Source organism: Dermacentor albipictus, chromosome 9 (assembly GCF_038994185.2).
Source record: "Dermacentor albipictus isolate Rhodes 1998 colony chromosome 9, USDA_Dalb.pri_finalv2, whole genome shotgun sequence".
Classification (NCBI taxonomy): Eukaryota; Metazoa; Arthropoda; class Arachnida; order Ixodida; family Ixodidae; genus Dermacentor; species Dermacentor albipictus.
The window spans coordinates 7,626,596-7,653,919 of record NC_091829.1 but is presented as its reverse complement, the minus strand read 5'-3'; the positions used below and the strand labels follow the sequence as shown (position 1 = coordinate 7,653,919).

General features: G+C 45.3%; 1 protein-coding gene across 3 annotated transcripts; it reads left to right on the top strand.

Annotated features, from left to right (window-relative positions):
• The first annotated feature begins 200 nt into the window (after positions 1–200).
• LOC135906129 (gastric triacylglycerol lipase-like) lies at positions 201–27,101 on the top strand. Of its 3 annotated transcripts, XM_070525695.1 has the most exons (10): positions 201–2,127; positions 6,044–6,149; positions 8,336–8,579; positions 11,914–12,031; positions 13,069–13,219; positions 15,530–15,625; positions 21,782–21,934; positions 23,104–23,175; positions 25,412–25,480; positions 26,277–27,101. In XM_070525695.1, exons 1-10 carry the CDS (start codon positions 1,868–1,870, stop codon positions 26,541–26,543), a joined length of 1,536 nt encoding a protein of 511 aa, XP_070381796.1. In that variant the 5' UTR covers positions 201–1,867; the 3' UTR covers positions 26,544–27,101. The 3 variants fall into 3 exon arrangements, with proteins under 3 accessions (XP_070381796.1, XP_070381797.1, XP_070381798.1); XM_070525696.1 differs by lacking the exon at positions 23,104–23,175; XM_070525697.1 differs by lacking the exon at positions 201–2,127 and having other exon boundaries at positions 5,176–7,329.
• Positions 27,102–27,324: the final 223 nt, after the last annotated feature.

The following is a 27,324-nucleotide window of genomic DNA, read 5'->3' as shown; positions in this document are numbered from 1 at the left end:
TGAATACAAAATGTGCAGTTTCTATATAATGACAAATGTTTTTTTTTCTGTATCTGCCACGCCCATCTACATTTTAATTAACATGAACGTTGTACTTCGCCCCGATTTAATTTTCCGTTTAGGTTTTTCTCTCTCCCCTTCCCTTTAACCGCCGGCTTCTTGGCCAATCCCCCGTAGTGGGTAAGCGCCACAAGTAAGGAGCAAGCAAGCGTACTATGCGGCCAGTTCGCCGAACTAGCTGAGTTATCGTTTGCTGCCGCTGTTTCTGGCTGCCACTTGATGACCCTAATAAACCTCGTCGCATTTGGTGGAGACGCCAGGTACGGCTTGAAACCTCGGACTTCGAAGCAGGACTCCGCCATCCACTCCCCGGTGACCCGTCAACGCGTCCAACGGCCACGATGCCTGCCGTGGGCTGCTCGCGTGCATTGTGTTAGCGCGACCCTGCCATTTTCGGCGTGATCGCAAACCATGACGTGGAGGACTGGCTCGCCTTCTATGACAGGGAGCAACCATGACAAGTGGGACGGTGCGACGAAAATGAACAACGCCATCTGAGCGAACGTTGCAAATTTGCGGTACCGCAACCACGAACCTGACCTATCGATTTGGGTGACATTCAAGACTAACTTCACGGAGGTGTTTGGGCGGCCTGCAGTCAGCAAGCTTCGCGCTGAGCAACGTCTGCGAGTACTGCCGCAACAGAGCGGTGAGGTATTCACTAGTTACATCGAGGATGTCATGGATCTCTGACACCGCGTCGATACGACAATGGCGGAAAGCGACAAGAAAGGCGCATTTTAAAGGAAGTTGAGGACGATGCATTTCAGATGCTGTTGGCAAAGAACCCCAGTACGGTGTCTGAAGTAGTGACCCTCTGCGAGAGCTATGAGGAGTTGCACAAACAGCGGCTCGCCACGTGCAGTTCATTGGTAGGCTCTTTCTCTGGCTTGGCGGTCACCGCCGATTACTCTTCGCTGATGGTGCAGATTAAAGCTTTTGTTCGTAAAGTGGTGGCCAGGCAACTTTCACTGGTTCCGACGCCCTCCTCTTCGTTTACGCCCACGCTGCAGCACGTCATCCAGGATCAAGTGGCTGAGCCCCTGCCCTTCATAACACTCCTGTTGCGGCGCCACTCAGTTATGCTCAGGTCGCCACGACGCCCGCAACGCCGACCCGTGTCATGTTTCATGCACCCACATGGACATCACTATCTCCAGCCCGACTGGTGCCCCAGTATTTCCGCGTGCAGAACCCATGGCGCACACGAGACAACCGGCCGATCTGTTACTCCTGCGGAACTGCTGGTCACGTGGGGCGTTCCTGCCGGCGCCGAATTCCACCTACTGCTCGCTTCTGGCAACCGGCTTTCAACTACACGCAAGAGAATTTCAGCGCCACGCCTCACGGGATCGGCCTTTCGATTCTATGAGCCCATCGCAGTGATCTGCTTTCGCCAGTTGTCGACCATCTTCTCCTCGCCGCCGCACCATTTTGCCCCTGAGGCGTCGGCCTAGCACTTGACCCTAGAAAAACTAGTCAGCGCTGTTCAGGAGGAGAGAACTGCGTGCCTGCGAAATATTCAATGCCTCCGATTTCCCCTCGTAACGTGATTGATGTAGGAGTACAAAGGAGTACAAAGACTAGCACTTGTAGACACAGGAGCCGCCATTTCGGTAATGCGTGCCCGCCTCCACCGCAGACTTCGGAAAGTGATGACGTCGCTTTCAGGTCTTTCGCTATGCACAGCTAGTACGCAACATACTGAGCCATTAGGAGCCGGCACAGCGCGAATTATCATTGAAGAGGAACTTCGTGTTATTGAATTTTCTGTTTTCACCTCTTGTTCTCACGATGCCATCTTGGCATGGAATTTTCTTTCAACCATTATGCCGTCGTTGACTGCGCCTGCGCCGAGGTTGCGCTCCTTCCTCTTCGTGACACGCCCTTTGAAGAGCAGCCTCCTGCCAAATCTGCCGTCCCAGAAGACATCGACATACATCCGTGGTCGTCTGTGAACGTCCCCTTGTCCTTCGACTGCCTGTATGACGGTACTGTGCGTTTTATGCCGTCAAGTACGTACACCACCAAGTACGTACTTTGCACGGCCACCAAGTACACCACCAAGTACGTACTTTGCACGGCCGCGAGCATTCGCGCGCGCCGTATCTTGAATGGGATCTGCAGACGGCTCATACTGTTTTGCGCGCCGTGTTCACGGCGCTCTTGGGTTAAAGCTATTAGCCCCGAGAAAGAGGAATGGCGCCCTCTCGCGAGTGACGTCACGGCCAGGACGCCGCTCGCTCCGGCTCGCTCGGCTGCCGCGCGCGCTCGTTCCCTTCGTGTATGCTTAGGGGTTTAGGTGGCTCGAGCCGTACGTATTGAAGAATAAGTCGGCTTCTTTCAGCTGCAGTACCTTAACCACAGTTTCTTCTTCAAAAGCGTGTGAGTCGAGAAACCTTGCGACTTGGATATCGCAAGCTAAGTAGTGTTAAAGGGGTCTACAAGCTTTTGCAATGCATATATGCGCCGTGTCTATCGGTAACGAGCAATAAAACCAGCGCTAAACGACGGGACGAGTGAAGGGACACAGACAACGGCGCTTTGACTAAAAAAAGAATATCTGCAAATTCAACGCGCGAAGTTGTGTATGATGCTTCGCTAAACACTTAACATTCCTTTAGTATTTAGCTATGAGAGGTATTGCATTTTACGTGGAAGAAAAATTTGGTACTTGGCGTCAACATGTTATCCGATATTAGAAAGACACTGGCCAGCGAAGCTGTCATCATGATTCCTATTACTCTGGTGTGTTGTTCTATTCAAATATGGCCATTCATTAATGCGTAAAAAAATAGTTAGGCGCGCATTTCTTATGAAAATGTTTGCTGCTACTTTCATCCCCCTCTGAAACAGACCTCCAAAAAACGAATTGCTCATGGCTGCTAACACGACGGCGTGTCATGTAGAGTATTTACATAGTTAATTCACAAACACCATAGTAGCAATCACCTGAGAGAAAAGTTTCGTTGTTTAGATCAACAGCCACTCAATTGAAAGTGATGAAATGTATCATAGTGGTCCTCAGTAGCCTTTATCGACAATATGGCACACCCCTGATCACTTAACGGTAGCAATCGACTGTCCGTATGGCGAGGCACGCTATGTTCGCGAAACCCATCAGTTCACTTCAACTTCGAATTAAAACCATAAAGCATTTTTTTACAGCGCCAACTGGAATGGCTAAAGTATTCTCGAGCTACTACTACGCAGCTTAGATTGCCTACAAAAGGAAAATTCAAGCACCTTTTGTCTCACCATGTCTCGATCCAGCGTTATTTAATTATACAAACGGATAACTATTCGCTTCGTCGGTACTTAAAAGAGAACCTTGCAGGCTAATTTAAGTTTGCTCCAATCCAATCGCAAACATTCATAAAGAAAGCACCACAAGCCTTGCATATACTTTCACTTGATTTCTGACCCTCCACAGGGGGAATTTCGACATCTTCAATATGTCCCATACTACTAGTCATTGACGCTTCGACTGCTTTCTGGCTGCAGCTATGCGGTCCAGCAGGCATACTTCACTAAAAAAATTGGGCCGAGTAGCCTGTGTCAGTTCGCCAAACAGATTCGTCATGTATATTCCTCAAGCAACAAGCACCAGTAAATTTCTCAAGTGAGTTTGATTTGATTTGATTTATTAATTTCCATTTACACACACACATGTACAGAGGAGTGGTAAATGGAGGTGGATGAGGGAAAAAAGCCGCACAGACGCGGCTTGAGGTAATCTCACCCTCTTAGGTACAATATAGCTGCATGGGGTAACACATCAAGCGCCATATAAATTACATTTATATAGTGGCCATAAAACATTGCAGTTATACAATATATGAAAGCACAGTGAAATATTTCCACGATAACAATGCAAAACACACTGCGGCATTGAAATAAATAAATGATATACACTTGGTAACATAGACAAAAAAAAGAGGAACATAACATGCATTATTAATCATTAACAAACGCGCTCTAAAGAGGTGAGTTGAACGTGTAGCACGGAAAAGGGAATATATATTGGTACATTCCTATTTGTACTCTGTAAGTAGCTGTAAGCCTTCATTAACTTTACTTCAAATTTACGCCGCTTAAAAAAATAAACACGTGAAGAACCGCCTAATGTTGACAAGCAGTTAAAGAAGCAAGTGAGGCGTGTAGAATGTAAGCTCCAGTATTAGTTAAGTCACCGTGCTACTGCCGAGCGTTTCTGTGTGGAAATGCAAAAATTCGATATTATACCATGAACTACTCGTCGTGAGCAAACCTGTTTTAGCGGAATAAAATCAACGTAACTGCTGTAGAAGTCATATATAGCCAGCTTTGTGACATACTTGTTGCACCGCGGCAGGTATGGTATCATAACTGGATTCCTATAGGCTATGCTTTTGCGATTGTCTATCCGCGTATGAAAAACCCGCAATGGGCTGGTCTGCGTCGCTTCGGCTGGCACTGTAGCGTTGCCTTCGAGAGCTGCATTGTTGTCTAAGAAATTAGCTCTTTGAATAAATGTTCGCAAAGGAAGACGTCATAAAAATATATTTGAGACGACCACCATAAGTATACAAGCAGAGAGAACGAGGGCGAACAAACGAAAACACCGCAGAAAGCGCCCGTACAACGCACGAACTGTAGCAGACGACAGGCGCGAGTCCGTGCCCTGACGTCACGCGAGCGGCGCTCGCAGCGCCGCCCGTGTTCGTTCTCGGGGCTAATAGACCTCACGGTCACTTCGATCACTGCTGCTTCCGCGCTTGCTTGAACACTCTTAGAAAAATTTACATCCTATGGGGCGTATCTTGTCCCACAACGATAATCGTCATCTCTCTTGCCCGCGTTTCCTCTCTTTAACGCTGCGAGCCCGGTACTTCCCAGTCACGAACGGCATGCGCGTTATCAGTGTGACGCAGCATTCTCGACAGGAAAGTAGCGAGCGCCGAGTTTCAAGAAAGGAAACGCAAGCAAGGCAGATGACGATTATTGTTGTGGGACAAATATACACCCCAAAGGGTGCAACCGTTTTAAGAGTGAACGCTGGACTAGCGTGCGACGTTTTGCAGCGAGTGTCCGCGTGCATCGAGTGTGATGTGTTCATGTTTACTTGTGCGCGCTGACACCATGCATGCTTGTTAATTCAGTTAGTAAGCGAATGTCTCCAAGTTTATGCGGCCGATGAAACTAATATCGATACTTCGTATAATCGTCTACCAATTAGCTATCGCAAGTGGATGCATCACCTTTCGGGCGAAACTGCGACCTTTTTTCTAGAGTTCGAAGTTTAATCAGCTTCATTCAACGAAAAAAAAGTCGAAAATATGACAGTACTTCTTGAAAAAACCATTTACTAGCCCTGAGCAAACGCTGCCAAATCCTGACGTCACGTACAGCAGGTGCAGAAATTTCGAGGTAATTGCGCCACCCGCTTATTCATGCGCGCGTGTGCGTATATGGAAAAGCCTGTTCGCAATCCTAATAGTGTAAGAAACCAATATACCCTCTCCCCGTTATTTATTTCGAACAGACTTTCTTGTTTAAATCGCCTGTAACAAATAAATCGTTGTTCTGTCTTGAGATATCTTGGAAGTGGCACTAGTGTTGCATCTTGCTAAACAGACCTGACTTCACTATGCTCCGCTTCGATTGTGCAGTTAGAGCGTGCACCTTAAAGCAAATATTTTAAAAAAGTAAATTACTGAATATATTTCGCCACCTGATAATTACTATTTTTCGCGCAAGTACCATGCACCACTTCAAGGTACCCTCACCGGCCGATGTGCGCTACATCAACTAATTCAAGCATGAACCAACTAGCCCAAGCAAGAGCTTTACTTGAGCATATATCAACTGTGCATTGCCTTTATCTGCTCGAGCCAATAAAATAAAGACAGCGTACACATCTACCAGGAGATCTCGTGAGTGTATGCCTGAAGTGGCTCGTGTAGCCACGCTGCAATGATGGATGTGTGTCGCGCTCGTACAGGAACGCCCTGCTCGTGTTCCTTGTCGGCGGCACGCTTCCCTCTTGGCGGACAGGAGTCGCCCGCGCTCGCTTGCTGCCCAAGGACGCTGACGCCGAGAAAAGCATTGTGAGACCCCCCCCCCCCTTTTTTTTTTTAGTTTCTAAAAGACTTTCGGTCAAGCCCTCTGGAACAACACAATTTACAGTAGCCTATGCACATATGGAAACCTACAACTGGTCCCCAGGTTCTGCTCTACAGTCTGAATGCTTGTCAAGTGACATTTACTGCTAAGTACAACAAGAAAGCCGCATATAAGGGGTGATAATTTTTTTATGTTTTCCAGATTTTTGTAAAAATCGCCTGTGGCAGATAACATAATTGTAGTCCTTGAGCTGGATTATTCGAAGAGGCGGACATTACTAGCACGAGAAATGGAAACAATTAAGTATTCAACTAATTACCGAAAATACACTAATTAACTTCTGAATTAAATACTTCACGGCGCATACTGCAAATTACAAAATGTACCCGGTGAGCTTGCAAAACGTATGCAATTCGAATTGAATATCCAGAGTGACACCGGTTTCTAGATATTTCTTAAAGCATGGGACGAAATACATGGGCGTTCCAGTTACTTTTGGGCTTCAATGAAGAAAAGAGCACTTTGTTAAAGAAGTAAGTGGAAGAACAGTGATTTTTTACGGCGAGTTTGATGGTGCATAAGTCCAAACTGGTGTCATTCTGGAAATTTATTCCAAGTAAATTAGTCTTGCAAGCTCACGGCCTACAATTCGTAAATTGCAATATGTGTTGCGTAAAGTATGTAAGAAGTTGATTAGTGAGTTTTCGGTTATTACTTTAGTATGTTTTTCGATTTATCGTGCAAGTAATATCCACCTCTCCTAATAATCCACCTCAAGGACTACAATTAGGTTATCTGCAGCAGGCGATCGTCAAAAATTCCGGAAAAGTTAGAAAAGATCGCCCCGGCCGTATACTGGAGCTCGGCGCATGGGGTCCGTCCCTTATATCTGAACACATCAAGAGCAGGTGCCTATAGCATACCTTGGGACAAAGAAAGATCCGGCAGAACCCATCCCGCGGTGAATGTCAATGAGACAATTACCACCGAAGCAATGTACCGACAAATGAAACTGCCACCGTCAAAACGTATGAGGCGTGCAGGTGCCATCTAGATGCGCTGCCGGGAAGCCCACGAGCCGAGGTGCGCGGCACGTGCGACCGCCGAGGATGGTGGCCTCCACACACCCAGCGGCACATGCTCAGCGACCCGAGTGGGCGAGAGGTTCGTTGAACAGAGGCACATGCGCAGTGCATTCGTGGAGCAGCTCGTCAGAGCGTCGGCCTCAAAGGCGCTCATTGAAAATCGGCGCATGCCCAGTGCATTTGCTGCGGAGCTTGCCAAAGCATCCGGCTGCCGTGAAGTGGGGTCGATTCTGCCCAGCACGACAGACATTTCAAAGGTTTTTGCTGGCACGTTTTGCCGGTGTAAATCGCTCATCGCGGAATTCGGCTGGCTGGGCTGCAGCCGGGCTCCTCTCCCGTTGCTCGGCTGCTACTGCACGCGGCTGCCGCACTGCACACGCTTCGCCATCCATCGGCTCCGCCGTAAAGCCCGCCGATTCTGCCAGGCATGGGAGAAAATGAAGTGAACTTTTGTGTCATTATATAGCAGCACATTTCCAGTGGCAATTACCTAGTTAACAAGGCTGGCATTAAAGGTGCTAGCGCCTAATGGCGCACACCCAGTGAGCCAGGTTGGTCCGACGATTGGTTGGTGTCGAACCCTCAACACAGCAGCCCGATGAGGTATAATAGCCAATCGGCCACGAACTACCCAGTGACCCAGGTAGGCAGGATAATGGTTAGATAAGAATGTACATACATGGATAGACACGAACAAACATATATAGATAACCTCCGAAAAGTGCGTCAATACCAAGAATTCTAACGCATTAATATAATAAACATATTATGACAATATTATGTAAATTTGTTACCGTCTTGTACACAGTACGATCTTTTCTCTCATATCTTACATTGCTTCATATTGTCACTTCGATGCGCTGCATTAATACGATGGTGCTCTAAACTGGGCAAGTAACTAATGACCGAACACCAGGAGCAGGAAACCCTAAGATGAGCAAGGTCATAGGAGCACAGAAGGCGCACCGCGGTGCCTGTTGTATTTATGTGTCCTTGTCATATGTATTTCAGTGTTTACGAAGCAGCATTCTTTTCATTTTAAAGTGAACTTTTATCTAACCTTCGTTGGTTACGCCTTCGCGCAGGAAGAGCTTATTGAGGCCCGGGGCTACCCCGTCGAATCCCACCAGGTGGTGACGGACGACGGCTACGTACTTGGCCTATACAGGATACCACGCGGCAGAGTGGAGATTGAAGAGGCTTCACAGACGCGCACTGGCATGACCACCGCTGGGTGTGACGGGGCCAGCAGAGCCCCCGTACTAATCATGCACGGGCTGTTAGCCTCGGCGATCACGTGGGTGACCAACTACGCAGACCAGAGCCTCGGTAAGTTGCACCTATGACGTGTTTTGCATTTTGGCGCTCAAACCAATTTCTTCCAAGTTGGGAATCTGTCCAAGACCCATGTCAAAAAATAGAAAGTAAAAGGAAACGGGGAGAATTAGCGAACAGCGTTCAGGTCTGCTGACGGTCGCGTCATCTACAGACAATAAAAGTAACTATAAAGCGCTCCTATCCTGAGAGCAACAAAATAAGAGCTAAGCGCCGCACTATCGAACCGGTAATGAACCGAAAATGAAAAAAAAATAAACGTTCTTTTTTCTCAAAGCGGAACTGAGCCAGAACCTTACGATTCTTTTTCATTTTAGAACGAAACCGAAAAAAGAACTATTAGTTTTAAGTTCAGATCGGCTTATCCATGCACCGCCGTACTCGTGATTCAACCATGTTACCTCATCTGTAAATACACGCGAAGCTTGCTGTCATTTACAAAGTGGCTGTACCATTAGTTTCGCTTTTGAAAGTGTAGCAGTCGGGAGGCAGGCACGTTAGTAATACACTCCTGAGCGCCTGATACTGGTGACCCCTGGTGATACAGGTGAAGCGCTGAAACGAAGTGCCTCTTATTTTACCGGTTGCTTGTGATCACACTGGCATGTAAACTGAAGTAGGAGCGAGGGTAATGATGTGTTGACTCCAACGTACTTCTTCTGAGCTGCGGTTCCATGTTTTTATTTATGTGCAACTAATTACGGCGTGAAGAACAGAACACGTACCTTTCTTGAGTCTTTTCGTGCAGCTATGGAGCACCATGTATGGAGCACCATATGGAGCACCACTGTGTTTGCCAAATCGGCACAGAAAACGGAACAATAAAGTTGCCGTTCAATATCCGGCTAAGTACACACTGTGAACTGTGCTACATAAGCAGGGCATAGGTAACAACTTTCAACTTGTTGCTCGCTGGCGTCAGTCGTGGGGAGCCTCGACATTCTCCCGCCCCCTGATGACGTTTTGCCCCTCGTGGCTTTTGCGTCTCCCGAGATGACGAGCGTTCCGCTGCAATGTAACCTGACGGCGGGTACACTCGGGTGCAAGAGGAGCTAGCGTCGGTCTCCTCGGCTGCACAAACTGGGTGCACTTGCGCTCGGCGAAAGCCACCGACAACTTCCAGGAGGCGCTGGCTCAACGGGGCGCTCCGCGGGACTATCCCGCAGACGCCTTCCCGTTGTTGTGGTCAGCCGTTTACCACGCAAAACCTGTCGCTCACGGAAGTCGCGACCTTGGTGAAGGTGCCAATGACCCCGTCAGAGCTATCTCCAACGACGATGGCCATTCGTGAAGCAAGAAGCGGAATTTCTGGCCGTTAGTTGGACACCGCCAGGAGGGGTTTGGTCAATTACCAAGGCAACAAGTAATTACCAAATTGAGATTGGTCGACAAGTCGACCAATCTCAATTCTTCCGCTACTTTCCCAAATACTAGAAACATTCCTTTACGAATGCATGACGTCTTTCTTAATGAAGTTTTCGATTTTAGCACCCAGGCAGTTTGGTTTCGTTGCGAATCGAGGTAACACAGTCCTATTGGAAGAATTCTCAGATGAACTATACTCTGCATTTGAAAACAACTTATTCACCTGCGCGCTATTTCTAGGCATAGCGAAAGCTTTTGACACAGTGAATCATAACATTCTACTAGAGAAACTAACTTTAATGGGATTCGGAGGACCATTCCACAACATACTGCGAAACTACATGTGTGGTAGGTCACAGGTAGTTATGGGCGACAAGGAAACCGTCAGTAGCAAGCAATGGCTTACAGCTGGTGTTCCCCAGGGCTCAATTTTATCACCTCTTTTATTTAACGTATTCGTAAACGATGTTCCTCTAGTAATCTCTAAACGCACTATCTAGCAGTATGCTGACAATACGGTAATATTAACAAAGCATATAAATTATGAAAAGGCTGTGGGCGCACTGCAAAATACAATACACCGTGTAATGCACTGGTTTGCGAAAAATTGTGTTAATGTAAATATCAGGAAGACACAGTTAATATGTTTTAGAAATCCCTTAAAGACCACACCAATAAACATTCTAGTATTCTTGCATGACCAGCACTGCGTTTCATGTACATGTACCCCTGTTGAGCATGTAGACTCTGTGAAATATCTCGGTTCTTATTGATAGCAGCATGTCGTGGCAGCATCATCTGGCCTATCTGTGTGGCAAACTTAGGAGTGTCGCTTGGTTGCTTTTTCATATAAAAGGTTTCACGCCATTATTGGTAAAGAAAACTATAGCGCATGCACTCGCATACAGCATCTTGCGATACGGAATCACCGTTTTCGCTTTCTGCGCATTGCGATGACAAACGAGAATTGACAGTTTACTAAAAAATATATTGAAAAGTGTTTCCTATGGCTGTGGCCAGATTTCAGGTGACAATTCATTTTCAGCGTTAGGTTTTCCTTCATTTCAGTCGTTATTTAAGCAAACTGTTGTTCTTCGTCATTTTTGGAACGACCAATTCAGAGGAAGATATGTAGCCCCTCTACTTTTGAGGGACAACATTCGTTTCAATGTTCCGCATTCATCAGCTAGGTATGGCGAGGCACGGCGATGCGTCTATGTGCCCAAAATCTTTAATGACCTACCTGACGAATTTTTCTCGGTTCAGTCAAAAAAGGTTATAAAGAAAATGTCCTCTTCCATTTGAGCTTTTTTTTGTGCGTGTGTGTATGGGTGTGCGTTTATTTGAAGTAATTTGGTTGTCTTAACCTGTGCATCTATATGAGTTTACAAAAATGTTCAATACGTTGCCATAACTTGTTTTTAATTTTTGTTTTTTGTTCTATATAGGCATGAAAAACATTTTCACTATGTTGGACTACCATGTATTAATTTCTTTTGTTTTTGATCCATATAAGCTTGAAAATATGTTGACGCTACATTGTATTAACATGTATTTAATTTTCCTTTTGTTTGCACAATGTTTTGTCGGCACTAAGGTTACGCATGTATGTACATACGCTGACCTCATCGCTGTTGCCGGCGCTGCCGGGCCTAGTCACACAAGCCATTTAGGCTTCGACAGGCCCGCTTACTATGTATTGTTTATTGTGGTGAATAAATAAATATGATTATTATTATTATTATCATTATCATTATCATTATCATTATCATTATCATTATTATTATTATTATTATTATTATTATTATTATTATTATTATTATTATTATTATTATTATTATTATTATTATTATTATTGTTATTATTATTATTATTATTATTATTATTATTATTATTATTATTATTATTATTATTATTATTATTATTGTCATCAGTGAGTATCTTGATGGTCGCGTCACTGCAGGGTACGTCCTGGCCGACGCCGGCTATGACGTATGGCTCGGCAACATTCGCGGAAGCACGCTTTCCCGCAAGCACGTCAACATCAGCGCCGACAGTGAGGTCAGGTTCTGGAACTTCTCGTGAGTTGGCCTCAGGTTAAATGTAATACACAGCAAATGAGTCGAAACCACCGCGTATTCAATGCTGTCGGTTAGTCAGTGAAATAGTTTTATTTTTTAGGCAGAGCACTAGTGACAGAACTATGAACCTAAGTTTTCATTCTTCACTGAAACCACAAGCCATTGAAACAAATTACCAGTAGCTCACCTGCGATCAACTGAAGGTCTAAATGTTAATGTTTAACCACGTCCTAACGGGTTACGAATTGCCCGGTATTTACGTCTGAGCAATTACGCATTACAGATTATGCGTGATACGTGTAGTTTTGGCCGTTTCCGTTCAGTCATTGCTGAGCGAGGCGTTGCAATTATTCCCACTCGACAATCCTTCTGATCAAAGAATGTATAAACAAACCTGTCCTTGTGATCCTGTCAGTATTCGGGGTAATATATACGCCAAATCTGAAGCACACTTACTCGAGTTTATCGTCAGTACGCACAACAGTTGAAAATCCTTCCCTAACGCGCCACCTAAAGCCCATTATGTTTGCTTCATTACCACTGAAGTAATTTCGCGCCAATGAAAAAGCGAAGGCCAGCAATCGCACTTCAATCTAACCAGAGATACCTATAATAAAACTGAAGCAAACGCATCCATGAAAATAAACACACACAAAAAGAGAAAAGTACACGCATATGTACCAGAAACGTCTTCAAAAACCCACTAGCTTTCAATCGACGAATATTTACGCTGAAAAAGAATTGAAGATCTTTGTTAGAAACACTTAATAAAAGCACGCCGACTGAAATATTGAAACCGAAAACGCCGACCCTAATTACATAAGCGACCTATTTTGCTTAAACAAGCCAAAATGTAATTGTGATTAGTTCGATACATCTTTCAGTTCACTACTCCCTTCACGAGAAACGCCCCCCCTCCCCCCCCCCCCCCCCCTGACGGTCCATTTTTTTTCACACCTATTCTTCCTGCTTTGGAATTTGCACTAAGTTACCAATCTTTTCACGCGTGGATTGAACCCGTGCGCGCTTGCACTCAGGTTCCAGGAGATGATCGAATACGACGTCCCCGCCACGATCGACTACATCCTCCGGGAGACCGGGAAGTCCAAGCTCGGCTACGTCGGCCACTCCCAGGGGACGCTCGTCATGTTCGGCCTACTGTCAGCGGCGCCCGCCTATAACGACAAGGTCACGCCTCACGACGATTGTCCGCGTAGTCTAACAATGCAGTGCAGCACGAATTAACCAGTTCTGATAAATCCTGTTGTTACTGTAATTAAGAGAGAGAGAGAGAGAAATAACTTTTATTTATATAGCCGGCAGATTCGTGGGGGGGCCAACCCCGCCTAGATGGCGGCCAGAAGCCCTTGAGCTCTAGCGGCATCCTCGGCCTGCTGGACAGCCAAAAGTTGGTCTTCGGGGGCCGAGCTGAGCAACACGGTCTCCCACTGCTTCCTATCCTGAATTTTCCGGCCCTGTCGTGGCGCCCGAGGGCAGGCCCAGATAATGTGATCCAGGTCCGCCCTTTCTTGACAAAGTTTACAATTGGCCGAATATTGGTCTGGGTAAAAATGATTATAAGAGGAAATTTTTTTTTTGGTGCAAACCGCCGACTTCCTATTCAAATGCATATAAAAAGCAGAAATGCTCTCCTTACACACCGCTGAACTGATTTGGATATTTTTGTTGCGTTTCAGAGAAAAAAATTCTAGCGACAGCAGGAATTACAATATTTATGTAGCCCCAAAATTTTGTACATAAGTGTTAGTAAACTTGTGGTGCTTCAAAAACAGAAAAAAGCGAAGCAGGAAGTTTACAAATCTGTAACTCCGCACCAAAAACGGATATCTATGTTTTGTAAACTGCATCCCTTAAACAGTGTGACTCGGCCGTAGACATATGTCTACGGCTTACATGAATTTGTTACAGTGTTCACAAAGTTTTCGCTAAAGTTCAACTGAAAAATTACTGATATTTTAGAACAGTGTTGCATAATTCAACGAGTTCATCCGCTTCAGCCGTCGGAATAGGTGCTGCTAAGACAAAATTCTCATATAGTTTTTATTGCTGGGTTATAGTGTTGTAAACTTCATGTTTATTTTTTCGGTTGTCACGATTCTTTTACCTTTCTTTTTCAATTGAGGGCGGAAATAAAACCTGTTCCAACCACGGGTTCTTTTTTTTTTTATTTGACAGACCTTATGGAATTCGGTCCAGCGAATGCTGAGGAGAACTATTTCTCCGTTCCCGTGTATATATATATATATATATATATATAGGTGAGGTAAACTTTCGTTTAAATTAAAAGCCAGCTCCTGGCCATCGCACAAACCAGGCGCCGTTGTTTCCTTTAATTAAAAGGGCCCTGCAATATTTTTTAACAAAGTCGTGAGATGTGTTTGTCATTCACGGCACTATTTTAGTATTACTTTGCAGCAAAATGTGTTTATGTTAAGTTCAGTTTAATGCGTCTAGTAGAAGTGGAGTTATTGGCTATCAAAGATCGCCCTTAATCCCCATCCACGGTTTTCCCATTCTGGGGGAAAAAGCAGGGAAAAGATTAATAGAAGCAGAGTAATTGCAAGCGTAGGTAATAGTACAATATAGTGATAACGGTTTTAAATAAGCAAGTTAAGGTCAAGATCAGATAAGCAAGAGGCTAAATAGCGATATATGTAGTAAAACCTTATAAAATCAAGCAGGCTAAGTTACTATTTGCCCGCGCCCCGTTTCCAACAAGGTGCCAATAAACATCATCCACACGACCTGCACTGAGGGATTGTGCCCGGGACACTCTGCGTATAGCACGACACCGTGGCGTGTAATTTAGATTTAGTTTTGAGTGTTCACACGAACGATATAAATATGTATGGTGGCAAATGGCATAATTACGTACTTATTCGTGAACATTGTCTTCTTGGTAAAAAAAAATTAAGGGGTTTTACGTGCCAAAACCACTTTCTGATTATGAGGCGTGGAGGACTCCGGAAATTTCGACCACCTGGGGTTCTTTAACGTGAACCTAAACCTAAGTACAAGGGTGTTTTCGCATTTCGCCCCATCGAAATGCCGCCGCCGTGGCCGGGATTCGATCCCGCGACCTCGTGCTCAGCAGCCCAACACCATAGCCACTGAGCAACCACGGCGGGTTTCTTGGTAAAGTGTATGTATTCTTTCTATATTGTCATATTATGTAAGTATCTTTTTGTTGTTATGAATACATTACTAGTTTGTTTTATATCTCTTTTTTATATCTCTTTTGTTCCCTGCAGTGTGAATTCCTAGACCTAATCCTGTATATTTTATTCTTGGAATGTATTCTCGCCCCTCTCCTCTGCAATGTACAACTATGTACCTTGAGGGTATGAAAATTTAAAAAATAAGACAATTGAAACAAAAGGCAAATTCTATGCACGAGCTCAGGGTCGTCCTTATGGATGTTGGGAGTACCGCGAAGGGGACGCTCTTGTTCCAAACTGGTTTGACACAATTACGCAGGTGGCCCTTTTCGTGGCGCTGGCTCCGATAATCGCACCGGTTCACTCGATTATGATTGCAAAGCAGCAGTTGCTAGCCATGTCCGAAATGCCAGCGGTGAGTATTTTCAGCCCTATACTAGTAGTTAGGATGCTTGGTTGAAGGTTATAATCTCTTAGGAACGACGAGCCAAGAGAACAGGTCTGGATCGCGAGTTGCCCGAAACCGTTCTTGTTGGAATGAAATATCGCTGAGGCAAATACAGAGGCCCATGAATCATAGGTATCTAAAAGCCATGACGGAGCCAGTGTGAATAATCTACAGATATGCAAGAGGTGGTTGCGTGATTGGAGGAATGTGTGGGAAGAAAAATACCAAGTTTCCTTGCGGGCAGCAAAGGCTAAAGGCGAAAAAGCCTGGCGAGGTCTTGACCCCCTGATTAATAATGCACTCTGCAACAGTTGACAGGATATAATATACATTTCATCAAGTACATAGCGTATGCTTTCTTTTTTATCTAATCGCATGCCTACCTTCTATACATGTGCATTCATCATGCTCTACATAAATTATACATCGAAAAACATACATTGGAATGGAATCAAACAATTTTGTTTAATTATTGCATTACAAAAAAAAAATTCAACCAGAAGAATGTTCAGTTAGAAATACACGAACATAACAACCTTTGACAACTGTTATGGATCGACTATGAGGCTAGTGTCATCAGGGAACATTTTAATTTCAGGCGTATATTGAACCTCCGTAATATCATTTTTACATATAGAAGGAAAAGCACGAACCTAATATGAATCCCTGTGGAACTTTCTTTTTACGTTTAGGTACTGGTACAATTCATTGTCTATGCCAACACATTGATATCTTGATGATAAATAGTTTTTAAATAATAGAAGAGTCTGTTGCTGCGCCTGTTGGTACATACTTTTAGAAACGATGGAACACAACCTTCAATACGCAAACACCAAGAGAGAAGTAGCCAGACACACGCTGAGACTAGCAACAAGTTTAATGAAAACAACCCCACAGGAGTTCGCAGGGCAGCCGGAGCGCACATGCATCGTACATACCACGTGACTATCAACGAAACCCAAGATGACATCTAGTAACCACATTTTTCTAAATAAGGTATCTCTTTCTTTGACAGCGATAACGAGGGTGCACTAACACATTGATTGTGACCATGTTTTCGGATATGGTACGCTTCAATCAGCTCTCGTTCGTATCGTGTGGTTCCTCTGCCAATAATTTATGTCTTCTAGAACAAATGAACAGCCGCACACTCGGCAATGAGTAGGCGGGTTTGCCCCTCCTCCTGACGTTTCGTGTTCTTTAAAGCGGGCTTTTAATACAGCTCCCCGTCTGGCATATATATGATTGAAGCGCACCATATCCGAAAACATGGTCACAATCAATGTGTTAGTGTACCCTCGTTATCGCTGTCAAAGATAGAGATAGCTTATTTACAAAATTGTGGTTACTAGATGTCATCTTGGGTTTCGTTGATAGTCACGTGGTATGTACGACCTCATGTGCGCTCTGGCTGCCCTGCGAACTCCTGTGTGGCTGTTTTCATTTAACTATTTGCTAGTCTCAGCGTGTGTCTAGCTACTTCTCTCCTGGTGTTTGCGTATTAAAGGTTGTGTTCCATCGTTTCTAAATAAGTTCAGGACAACACCACGAATTCCGTTGCAGCTTAATTTCAGGAATAGGATATGATGGTCAACGGAATCGAAGTCTTTACTCAAGTGTAAGAAGACACTAACGTGAATTTTTATTTTCAATATCTTCTATTATGCGGTTTTTAACGCTTAGTAGAGCCTTTTCCGTAGTTTTGTTTTCTCGAAAACAATACTTTGGCAACAACATAAGAGAACAAGAGTTCAGGATCACCAATCAGTATTTAGAATTTGTGAAGGCGTACGTTTACCTAGGTCAATTACTCACAAGGGACGCTGATCATGAGAAGAAAGTTTACAGAAGAATAAGAATAGGTTGGTGGGCATGCGGCAGACATCACCAGATCCTGACTGGAAGCTTACGACTATCATTTACAAGAAAGGTGTACAATCAAACGTTTTCGCCATGTGTTGTTTGCTTTCGTTGTCTCCGGAGATACGGACGCATCTACCGCCTGGGTTACCACGACGGGAACAAACCACGCTGTACCATCTGTGGCTAGGCGCTACATTTACGAGCTCATGTGCCTTCCTTATTGGAATGGCCAACATCCCCTGAGTGCAGAGTGCTGGAACATTTGAACGATCGTCCACTATCAGAACTAAAAGCTTTAGGTCAGCGCTCCCAAAGAACAACCGCGCTGAAGGCCTTACTCGTGTTACTAAGGTTCCTGTGGTCTACGGGCTCTCACGACAGAATAATGCCACCCCATTCTGCTCTATAGTGTACGTGGTTTGTTTGTGCTCGTCTCTCTATATATATCTGTCTCCACCATCCACTCTTTCTCTCTTTTATTGCGATAGCAATTATGTGGTCATTTCAGCCGCATTTCTGCCGTCGCTGTCTCCGTGAGGTTCCGTATGAGGGAAAGCGTGTAAGGGTGAGCCTTCGAACGCGGTTCCATCTCCCGTACGCGTGCGAGGAACGCGGCCAGGGTGTGTGCCCTCTGCTGTGGCGCGCGAGGCAGGAGAGTGAGGCGAGCGGGAGGGGCGTTCTTCTGCGGCGGTGCTACGGTGCCTCGATACCCTCTTCACCCGCCGCTCCGTACAGAGTGGAGACAACCGTGGCGTTTACTACGGCGTTGGCCACGCGAATCGCGGACGCCGTAGTAGACGCCTTGGGAGGACGCAGTAGGGACGCGTTGCCGGTGCTCGTGTGTCTTGAAAGTGGTCTGCGACGGTTATTCCTAATCCCGCCACCCCCGTACCCCATCAAGGACACAATAAAGTTTTATCTCTCTCTCTATCATGGCTACTCCCTTTGCATGGGTTAGTTGCGATGACAACACCCCTGCGGTCATTATCGGTGATTTCAATGTCTTTGGAAAGATTGGATGCGCTTTGTAGACGATCACAAGGAAGAAGACGGGATTGCGCCTGTCCCGTCTTCTTCCTTGTGATCGTCTACAAAGCGCATCCAATCTTTCCAAATACGATGAACCAACTTGCCCAACAACGCATTCTGCTAAACTAGATTTCAGTGTGGGTGTGTCAGGACCGAAAATGGAGTGGTTTACGCGTTTCGTGTTGCAGACATACCGCTTGCGATGCCACACCTATAGCGGCGTAGGTGCATCGATTTGACATTATCAAAGAATGCGTTTGCAGTTGCGAGGGTGCCGGTCAGTGTATACCATAGAAACCACAAAGCCGTTGTGACCGTCGTTACTAAGCGACAATGAGTGATGCAATAATGCGTTTGCAGTTGCGAGTGTGCCGGTCAGTGTATACCATAGAGACCACAAAGCCGTTGTGACCGTCGTTGCTAAGTGACAATGAGTGATGCAATAAAGTCTTTACCACAAATTTTCTTACTACGATGTTTACAGCTCCGCTGGTCATCCACCTTTGCACGCGGAATGGCCTTGAATTTTTCTATTCGTGTGCATATTCTTGGCTGATTGTTATCATGGTCTCGATGATCCGTGACATTCGATTCCACTACCTGTATATTTGGCGCAGCTCAGGTCCATCATCAGCAGGCAAGGTTTGAGAATAAAAATATGATAGCGAAATACCTGTGAATATTTTATTGTTAGGACGAAGCTTTAACTCGGGAGCTTCTATCTAAATATACGGGAAGGTAGGGATGGTTTTCTTCGGCATTCACGGAACCTAATTTTGTGAGGTTTGTGGCATTAAAAAAAAGTCAAAGTCAAGTTACATCAGGAAGGAGATTTTTCATTATGTTGTGATTGTTTAAAAACTAGCAAAATACAAAATTTAAAAAAGAATCAAGTACCAGTTCTTTATTACTGTAACTCTGTAATCAAAAAAGATATCGCAATTCTTTGAACCGAACCTATATTGAGAGATATAAAGCCGACAAAATTAATGAATTAAGCACCACTCTCAAATACACCACTAATTTGTGAGTAGGATATTCGTGAAACTCTATTAAGCATTGTAAAGTTTTTACATACACTGCGAACTCAGATTTATACACTATAGATGTTCTAGCAGACGCAATTGATAGAGCTGCGATATCTGCTTTCGGCGCAGTGTTGCAGATTTGTCAACTTCATGCTTCAATACATCTTTTTTTTTTCTTATTGCGATTTTCAGCAACCGTCGTAAAGTTACGGTCTTAAATCAAAATTGGAATTCGTACACTATAGAGCATGACCTGGACTCCCTCAAATGCGTCAAATTGTATTCAAAACAGTCCAGCTGTTCTATAACGGGTGCGTTTCCGAGATTTACATGCGTTTAAATCAGGAAATCCAAGAAAATCGAGCTAAAGCTTCCTCTTAAGCTAGCGTTGCGGTACTGAACAGCTGTTTGTTTTTTCTTACGTGTTCCACCATTAACTCACCAAAGGGTGCGGAGCTTGATATGTCCATCGCCAAATACAATCAGGGTTGGAGCTGCTTGTCCTTTCCAAGCTGCGATAAAGCAGCATTTTGCTCTGGTCCAGGCATTTTGTCTTTGTTCTCTGTAAGGATTGCGCAAAAATAAGCAGCGATGTTTGCTTCATGTGCACGACTTGCTACGGTAGCTCAGCCGCTACGGTGTTGCGCTGCTGAGCGCGAGGCCACGGGCTCAATTCCGGCCGTCGCAACCGCATTTCGATAGAAGCGAAAAAAAAAAAAAGACGCTGGTGTACTTAATTTAGGAACACGTTAAACGCCAACTGCAAGGAAATTTCACTTGGCAAAATTAGTTGTACATTAGCATGGTAAACTACTGAAGCATTCTTTGCAAATCTTCGGGGCTGGTAATCGTCTAATTTTCTTATTGGCAGCTTTTAATTAAGCACTCAAGCAGACGACGCGGGCACATGGTGGTTATCGGATATCACTAATGCCCACGCGCTGCCTAAGTTATTTAGTGTTCCGCGGGCTGCCGCGGGCGCCCCGTAATCTCGGAGGTCGTGCTGGACGTTCTGAGTGATGCGTCACTTCCGCCGAGCAATAATGGCACCATATTTTTTTTTCTTGCTTGCTTTCTTTCTTTTTTTAGAGCTTTGGGTACCAAACAAAATTTTTAATCCTTTTGTATTGCGTGCCCACATATTTCAAACGCAAAATCTTGCACGCAGGTTGGTGCATATCTACATTATCTGAAGCTAGACTTAACGCTGAGCAAAATTTCATGGCAGTTGCCCTTTTAATGAACCCCAGGTGGCTAAATTAATCGAGTCTCCCACTGCGGCCTGCCTCATAACCAACAGAATCTTAACCACATCCAACAATGGTGTGAAGATTGGCTCATGATCCTTAACCCTAGCAAATGCAAGCTCCTTTCCATTATCCGTCAACACAAGATTCATGCCTTTCAATACAATATCGTTAACGAGTCCGTAGAATTCGTATCGTCTTTCAAATACTTCGGCATCACGTTATCTAATGATCTAACATGGAATGAACATATCACTAACGTGATATCATCAGTCAACAAAACTCTGTGATTTCTTAAACGTCATCTTCGCCTCGCCCCACATCACGTGAAATTGCTTGCTTATAAATCACTCGTTCGACCTAAACTAGAATATGCATCCGCCATATGGAACCCGCATCATGTTAACCTCATATATGATCTAGAAGCAGTCCAAAATCGTGCTGCAAGGTTCATCCATTCTTCTTATTCGTATCACGTCAGTGTTTCAGCTCTGAAAACTAAATCTGCCTTACCGCCTCTTGGTTCGCCGTCGCATAGTCACCCTATTACTGTGCCACAAGTTCTATTACTCATCACTCAATCATGCACCTTACATAATGCCAGCATCCTACATTTCTCACCGCACCAACCACAACCTTGAAGTTTTTCGTCCACGTGCCCGAACTGTTACTTTTTCAGCTTCCGTCTTCCCACGTGCAGCTAGCGATTGGAACGGCCTTCCCCAACATATCGTTCATTTCACCTGTGCATCATCGTTCGTTGAAAATTTGAATAACCTTTTTTGTATATAAACACATGTGGCATTGTTATTCATCTTTCTTTAGCTCATCCCACCCCTTACGTAATACCTCCTCGTGGGCTCTTTAAGGAAATGAAAAAATGAAGTGGTTTTTGTCAGGTAAAAACCTGGAAGCTTTAATGTTGCCCTACGTGTGGCGCATGGGATGGAACGAAGATCCGCAGCACGGTTCTTAAGATTGGCCCAATCGGCGAGCACGGACCCCCGTGGAAGGAGATCGCGGACAAACCCTGCCGCACGGAGGAGTCGCTGTCTCTCTGCGAGGCTACGTGGAACACCATCTTCGGACGGTCCGTAATGCTCAATAGGGTAAGTGTAAATTGACAAGGATGAAGAGGGCAAAGTGGTGAACTTTTGTTCCTTTACTATACGTTTATTCATTAATGTATTGAAGTCTATTATTTCTGATAACATATCTACAAAGTGATGAACAGGCCACGTAAGCCCAAGTGCTTGTGTGCGCGGCTGGGCAGTACAAGGCACTGTACAGGTGTAATCCCCAGCGCTTTGAAACACCTCCATCTTGTTAGATATGTCACGCACGCTGTCAATATTCCTTTAATGCTTATTTATTTAATTTTAAAGAAATCATTTCTAGTTTTCTTACTACTACCACACTATTTTTATGGCCTATTTCTCGTATAGACTAACTGAGCCATCCCTTGTGATCAGTCAATGAATTCGGGTCTTTTATACATGGGTTGGTCTGGGGATATTGAGGTAGACATTTCCTCTACTACTCTATAAATAAACAAATAAATAAATAGAAATTACAATGACACAATTTATAGATAATGCTGGGACAGTAAGGTCACTGAAATTTGTCCACGCCGCTAACCGCACAATATATAAACTTTCTAGTCCCCGCCCATTGGTGCAAGAACCTTACATATACTAAATGGATGATAGGTCCAAAGAAAGCTCAGTTCATTCCAAGTCCACGGTATAACCAACTCGTACTACTAATTGTGAATCGATCAATTCGAACTAAGTGCGCGAAAAAAGACGGCACATGAAAGAAAAAAATAGACGCGCGCCTTGTGTGTCGTACCCTTTCACGCTTCGTCTGACGTCACGACAGCGTCTGTCATCGCAGCGAAGTAATAGTAATGCTGCTAGTTCTGCCTTTGCGAAAAAGAAAAAAGGCAAGTGAGGCGTTTTGCTTCTACGCCCACAATATGTCACGTTTCGTCGAAAACAAAATACAGAATACGTCGACAAAAAAAATGGGACGCAGAAAAGAAGTAGACAACAAATGAGCTTGCGTTGTAGTCGCTTTTTCTACGTTCTCTTGTCTTTCGCGCTGCTTTGTTGCTAAGCTCGGATCAATACCAACACGCCCAACTTTCAGTCTTCCTGCATAATGCAGATTGAGCTTCGTGTTTTAGACCATCTCTATATCTCAATAAACTTGGCTGATTTTGGGGGGATTCCAGTGATGAATTACCAGACATCACTATTTCAATACTACGTCGCAGAGCCGCCTTCACGTCTACCTGAGCCAGGTACCCGCCGGAACGTCGTGGAAGAACCTTCTGCACTTCGCTCAGGCAAGATATACAGGCTTTGCTGCCTGCTCTGGGGTCGAACAATTCTTTAAATATTGTAAGCACTATTAACGTACTTCGTCTTTTTCATTTGTACATAGCCATCATCATCTTCCCTGGTATTCTACTTCTTTGCGCATGAGCTGGGGCGTTTCCCCCTTTTTTTTAATAAAAAGCGCTTGACAGCTTGGTCGGTCTCGGTCTTAAAAAGTGGCGGAGGTACGTCAAGACGCCGACGTCCCCTCGCGTTCCCATCCTCCCTGGAGCTACGTTCCGGTCACCGCCTGCGCCCGGCTACCCCTACAACGATGGACACTTCCAACCCCGGATCTTCCGGCGCCTCTAACCCTACCACACAGACGACTCCGCCTGCGGTGCCCTCTTGGACTGTGACGAGCCCTCAACGCGGTCTTTGCGGGACTCCGCGGTGATGACGTCGACGATTGGATCGACCACTACGACCGCGTGAGTTCTTGCAATAAGTGGAACGACACCCAGAGATTGAGGCACATCGCATTCTACTTTACCGGTGTTGCAAAGACGTGGTATTTCAACCACGAATCCGACATCGTGGATTGGTCCACATTTACCTTCAAGCTGTGGCAAATCTTCGCTTCCTCGTCTGGCCGTGCAGAAGTCGCCAAACAGAAGCTGCGCATGCGCCTCCTACTTCCACAAGAGTCTTACACCTCATACATAGAGGATGTCTTGGCTCTGCGCCGCCGTGCGAACCCTAGCATGACGGAAGCCGAACGCGTTCGACACATATTCAAAGGCATTGGGCCTGCCGCGTTCAACGCCTTAATCGTGCAAAATCTGGCTTCTGTCCAAGACACTACTTCCACGTGTCAGCGCCTAGATGAGCTGCAGTCTCTTCGTCTTCAACATGACAGCAGCGATTCTCAAGTTCCCCATTCTTCAGATCTACGTGCTCTTATCCGCACCATCATCCGCGAAGAGCTTCGAATACAAGATCTGAGGCGTTCACCTGCTACCTGTGCCCCAACCCCCACCTTCGGCTTGCGCGAGGTCGTAAAGCAAGAGTTGACAGCGATGACTACACCCACGACTACAACCACGACCTACCTACACGGATTTTCGCTTCACTCCCCACCCCTACCGTGACCTCCTTGCCTGTTGACGTTACCTATGACCATTTGGCTTCGATGGGAACCAAAGCACTTGCTGCGTCATCCTACCCTCAGTGGCGTCTACCTCGTCCGGTTTGTTTTTACTGTGGTATACGCGGCCAGATATCTCTCTTCTGCCGCCGTCGCCAGCAGGATGAAAGACGAGGCTATGCTGAGCACGAAAGAGACCGCACTCGCCGACCATACGCCTACTATCCCGGATCGTACTCGTTCCCTCAGCAGCGTTCTCCGTCTCCTCCAGCTGCTCCCAATCTGCCTCATAATTCCCGTTCGGCCAGACGTCATTCTCCTTCGCCTTACCGGCGCTCTACAGCACCGCTTCGCGCCACTTCCCATCCTGCCGACCAGCACTCGGAAAACGAACTGTTGCAGTTTTTGGAGGGGAAACTGCCTCGTATCGGTGTTCGAAAATTCCTCCTGTTCGCCCGGCCAACATGTTTTATGTAACTGTTGAAGGTCTGCCCGCGTCAGCTCTCATCGATACCAGTGCTGCCGTTTCTGTTCTTCGTAGTGATCTGTGTTAACAGCTCCGGAAAGTAGAAACGCCTTATCTTGGACCTATTTTGCGTGGTGCGAATAATGCACTCATTAACCCCGACGGCATTCGCCACCACATTGAGTTTATCATCCTTCCAACGTGTATCCATGAACTGGGCCGGGACTTCCTACATTCTGCTTCAGCCATCATTTAATGTAGAGAGGAAGTTGTCTATATCACGGATACAGCGCATGCACCTGTTACGGACTCTTCACCTTCATGCGTGAACTTGGCCATCGCTGCAGACTACGTCCTGAGTTCAGTACGTTACTAGTGCTTACACTAACATATACCTGACATAATAGTTCTGCGCAAAGTCGCAAGGGGGAGAAATAATTAAGGGAAAGTGAGACATCCACCCATTCGTAGCACTTACTGCGAGTGGGTGGATATCTCATTTTCACTTAATTAAATACATATACCTGCAAGCCCATCTGTTAATACATTCGCTGTCCTCAATGCACTCTGAGGCTGCAGCTTCTGCGGTAACCAATTTTGGTTTGCAATGAAATAGTCATTTTTTCCTTTTTCGTTCCCATCCGCTGTGTAGCTCATCAAGACCGGCCGTTTCTGCAAGTACGACTACGGTGCAGCGAAGAACAAGGGAATCTATGATCAAGTAAGTCATATTACTGGTGTCATAGCTTTCCTGTCATTTTCATGAAACCGTTTAAAATTCTTCCTTCTGCGCGTTTTCTTATCAAACTCGACAAGAAACTTCGAGCATGCCTTGAAATATACCCTGTAGGTTCGGGTATGCGTGCAACCTCCTGCTACATTTTTCTGTATCTTTCTCGTCAAAACTATCGATGAGCGAGCCGTCGTTTCTTGATCGATTCGTTCTTTACACTTGAGTGTCCGCGTCTGTTTGTTCTGTTTACTTTGGCGCATACGCGATGTCCGACGCCCCTTTATATATGAACTAGTACTCCTAGCCGTTTTTTCTTCGTGTGAGGATTCTTGTGTATTTGTGCGTTTCTTGCGTTTGACAGCCCATTAGTCGTGGAGGGCATGCATGTGAACGTCTACATTATCGAGTACCTACACTTTGTTACGCTTTATGAAGATTTATTATTCTAAACAACACGAGTCATATTTCGCTTTGTGTAAGCTGCCTTCTATGTTGCAACAAGTTGCCTTACTAAGACCTTTATATATGCACCGACCTGCTTGGGTCTTTTTATTAGACAGCAGTGTGCTTGTGAGTAAAAAAAAAAATTAGTCCATAAGTATGTAACAAAACACAAACAATTAGTATACTTTCTTGCGTACATAAACGCACAAGGATTTACTTTATCCTTCCCCTTCTCTTTCCCTATGCAGAGTCGCATGTAGGCGCTTACATGTGGCAGGCTTAACATTTCATGAAAGAGCATTCTCTCTCTCTCTCTATCTCCCTCTCTCCTTACTCGCAGACCGTGCCCCCTTGCTATCCCTTGGAGGACATCCGCAATCCCGTCGCCATATTCTGGGGAGACGGAGACGCGCTCTCCAGGCCGCAGGACATTGACCGGATACGTTCCCGCGTCTCCAGCATCGTTTTCGACGAGCGCGTCGGGTCGGGCCCGTTCAGTCACGCGGACTTCGTCTACGGAGTCGACGCCAAACGTGTCCTCCACGACAGGATCGTCCAAGTGCTTCGACAGTTCTACAGCATGTGCCGACCGCAATCATCAGAGTAGACACTGCACGAAGACGCCGAATCCTGATGTCGGATCGCAAACGCGGTCGTGTTGGGAAGTATTTGAAGGGTGAAATACCAAGTTAACGTAGATCTGCAGGATAAACTTTCACAATTCCAAATAGGTCTCACCCTGTCACGGCTGGGTAAACAGCAAAATGCGCAAAGTGAGCAGAGGTTTGGGCTCCGTATTCGCAAAAATTCTTTATCGTGACTGCTACGATTGGCCATTAGCGCTGTAATCGTCTCGTCGAGCCAATCACTGTCATCAGTGGCCATTGGAACAGCGGCAAAAGTGATGTCACGCATTCGAATTTTGTGAATACGGGCCCGGGAGATCCTGTAAGGATATGCGCACAGCTTTGAAATGCTAAATAAAGTGCACTGAATTGAATAGAAAGCTATCCTAGAGTCCATGGGATTCCAGAAAGACTTTGGGATGACAGGATAGAGACAAGAAAACGGAAGACGGGTCCTGACGCCACTTCTGCTCATCATCATAAGCTGCCCGTGACTTCATAGAGTTTGGCAGCGCCTGCTCGGTGCTACCCAATTTTTTTGTGCCATTAAAGAAAGGTTATATTGTGTGTACGAAAGATTAAACGTTACAGTTTTTGATCCCAGAATATGTGGAAGCACAGTCAAAGCCATGCACAGTATTATTTTTATTTAGTACCTCGGTTTTTTGTGCCAAAATCACCGTAGGTCGACAAACTTAAAATGAACGAACTGAAACATAGTTTACGAATCTAACTCTGCATCATACAGATATAGCAGTACTG

Excerpts from the sequence above, each read along its gene's own strand:
- LOC135906129 (XM_070525695.1), top strand. The coding sequence starts at position 1,868 with ATGGAATTTTCTTTCAACCATTATGCCGTCGTTGACTGCGCCTGCGCC. Across the intron at positions 6,150-8,335 it reads CTGACGCCGAGAAAAGCATT|GAAGAGCTTATTGAGGCCCG; the intron begins GTGAGACCCCCC and ends GCCTTCGCGCAG. Across the intron at positions 21,935-23,103 it reads GGTCCGTAATGCTCAATAGG|AGCCGCCTTCACGTCTACCT; the intron begins GTAAGTGTAAAT and ends ACTACGTCGCAG.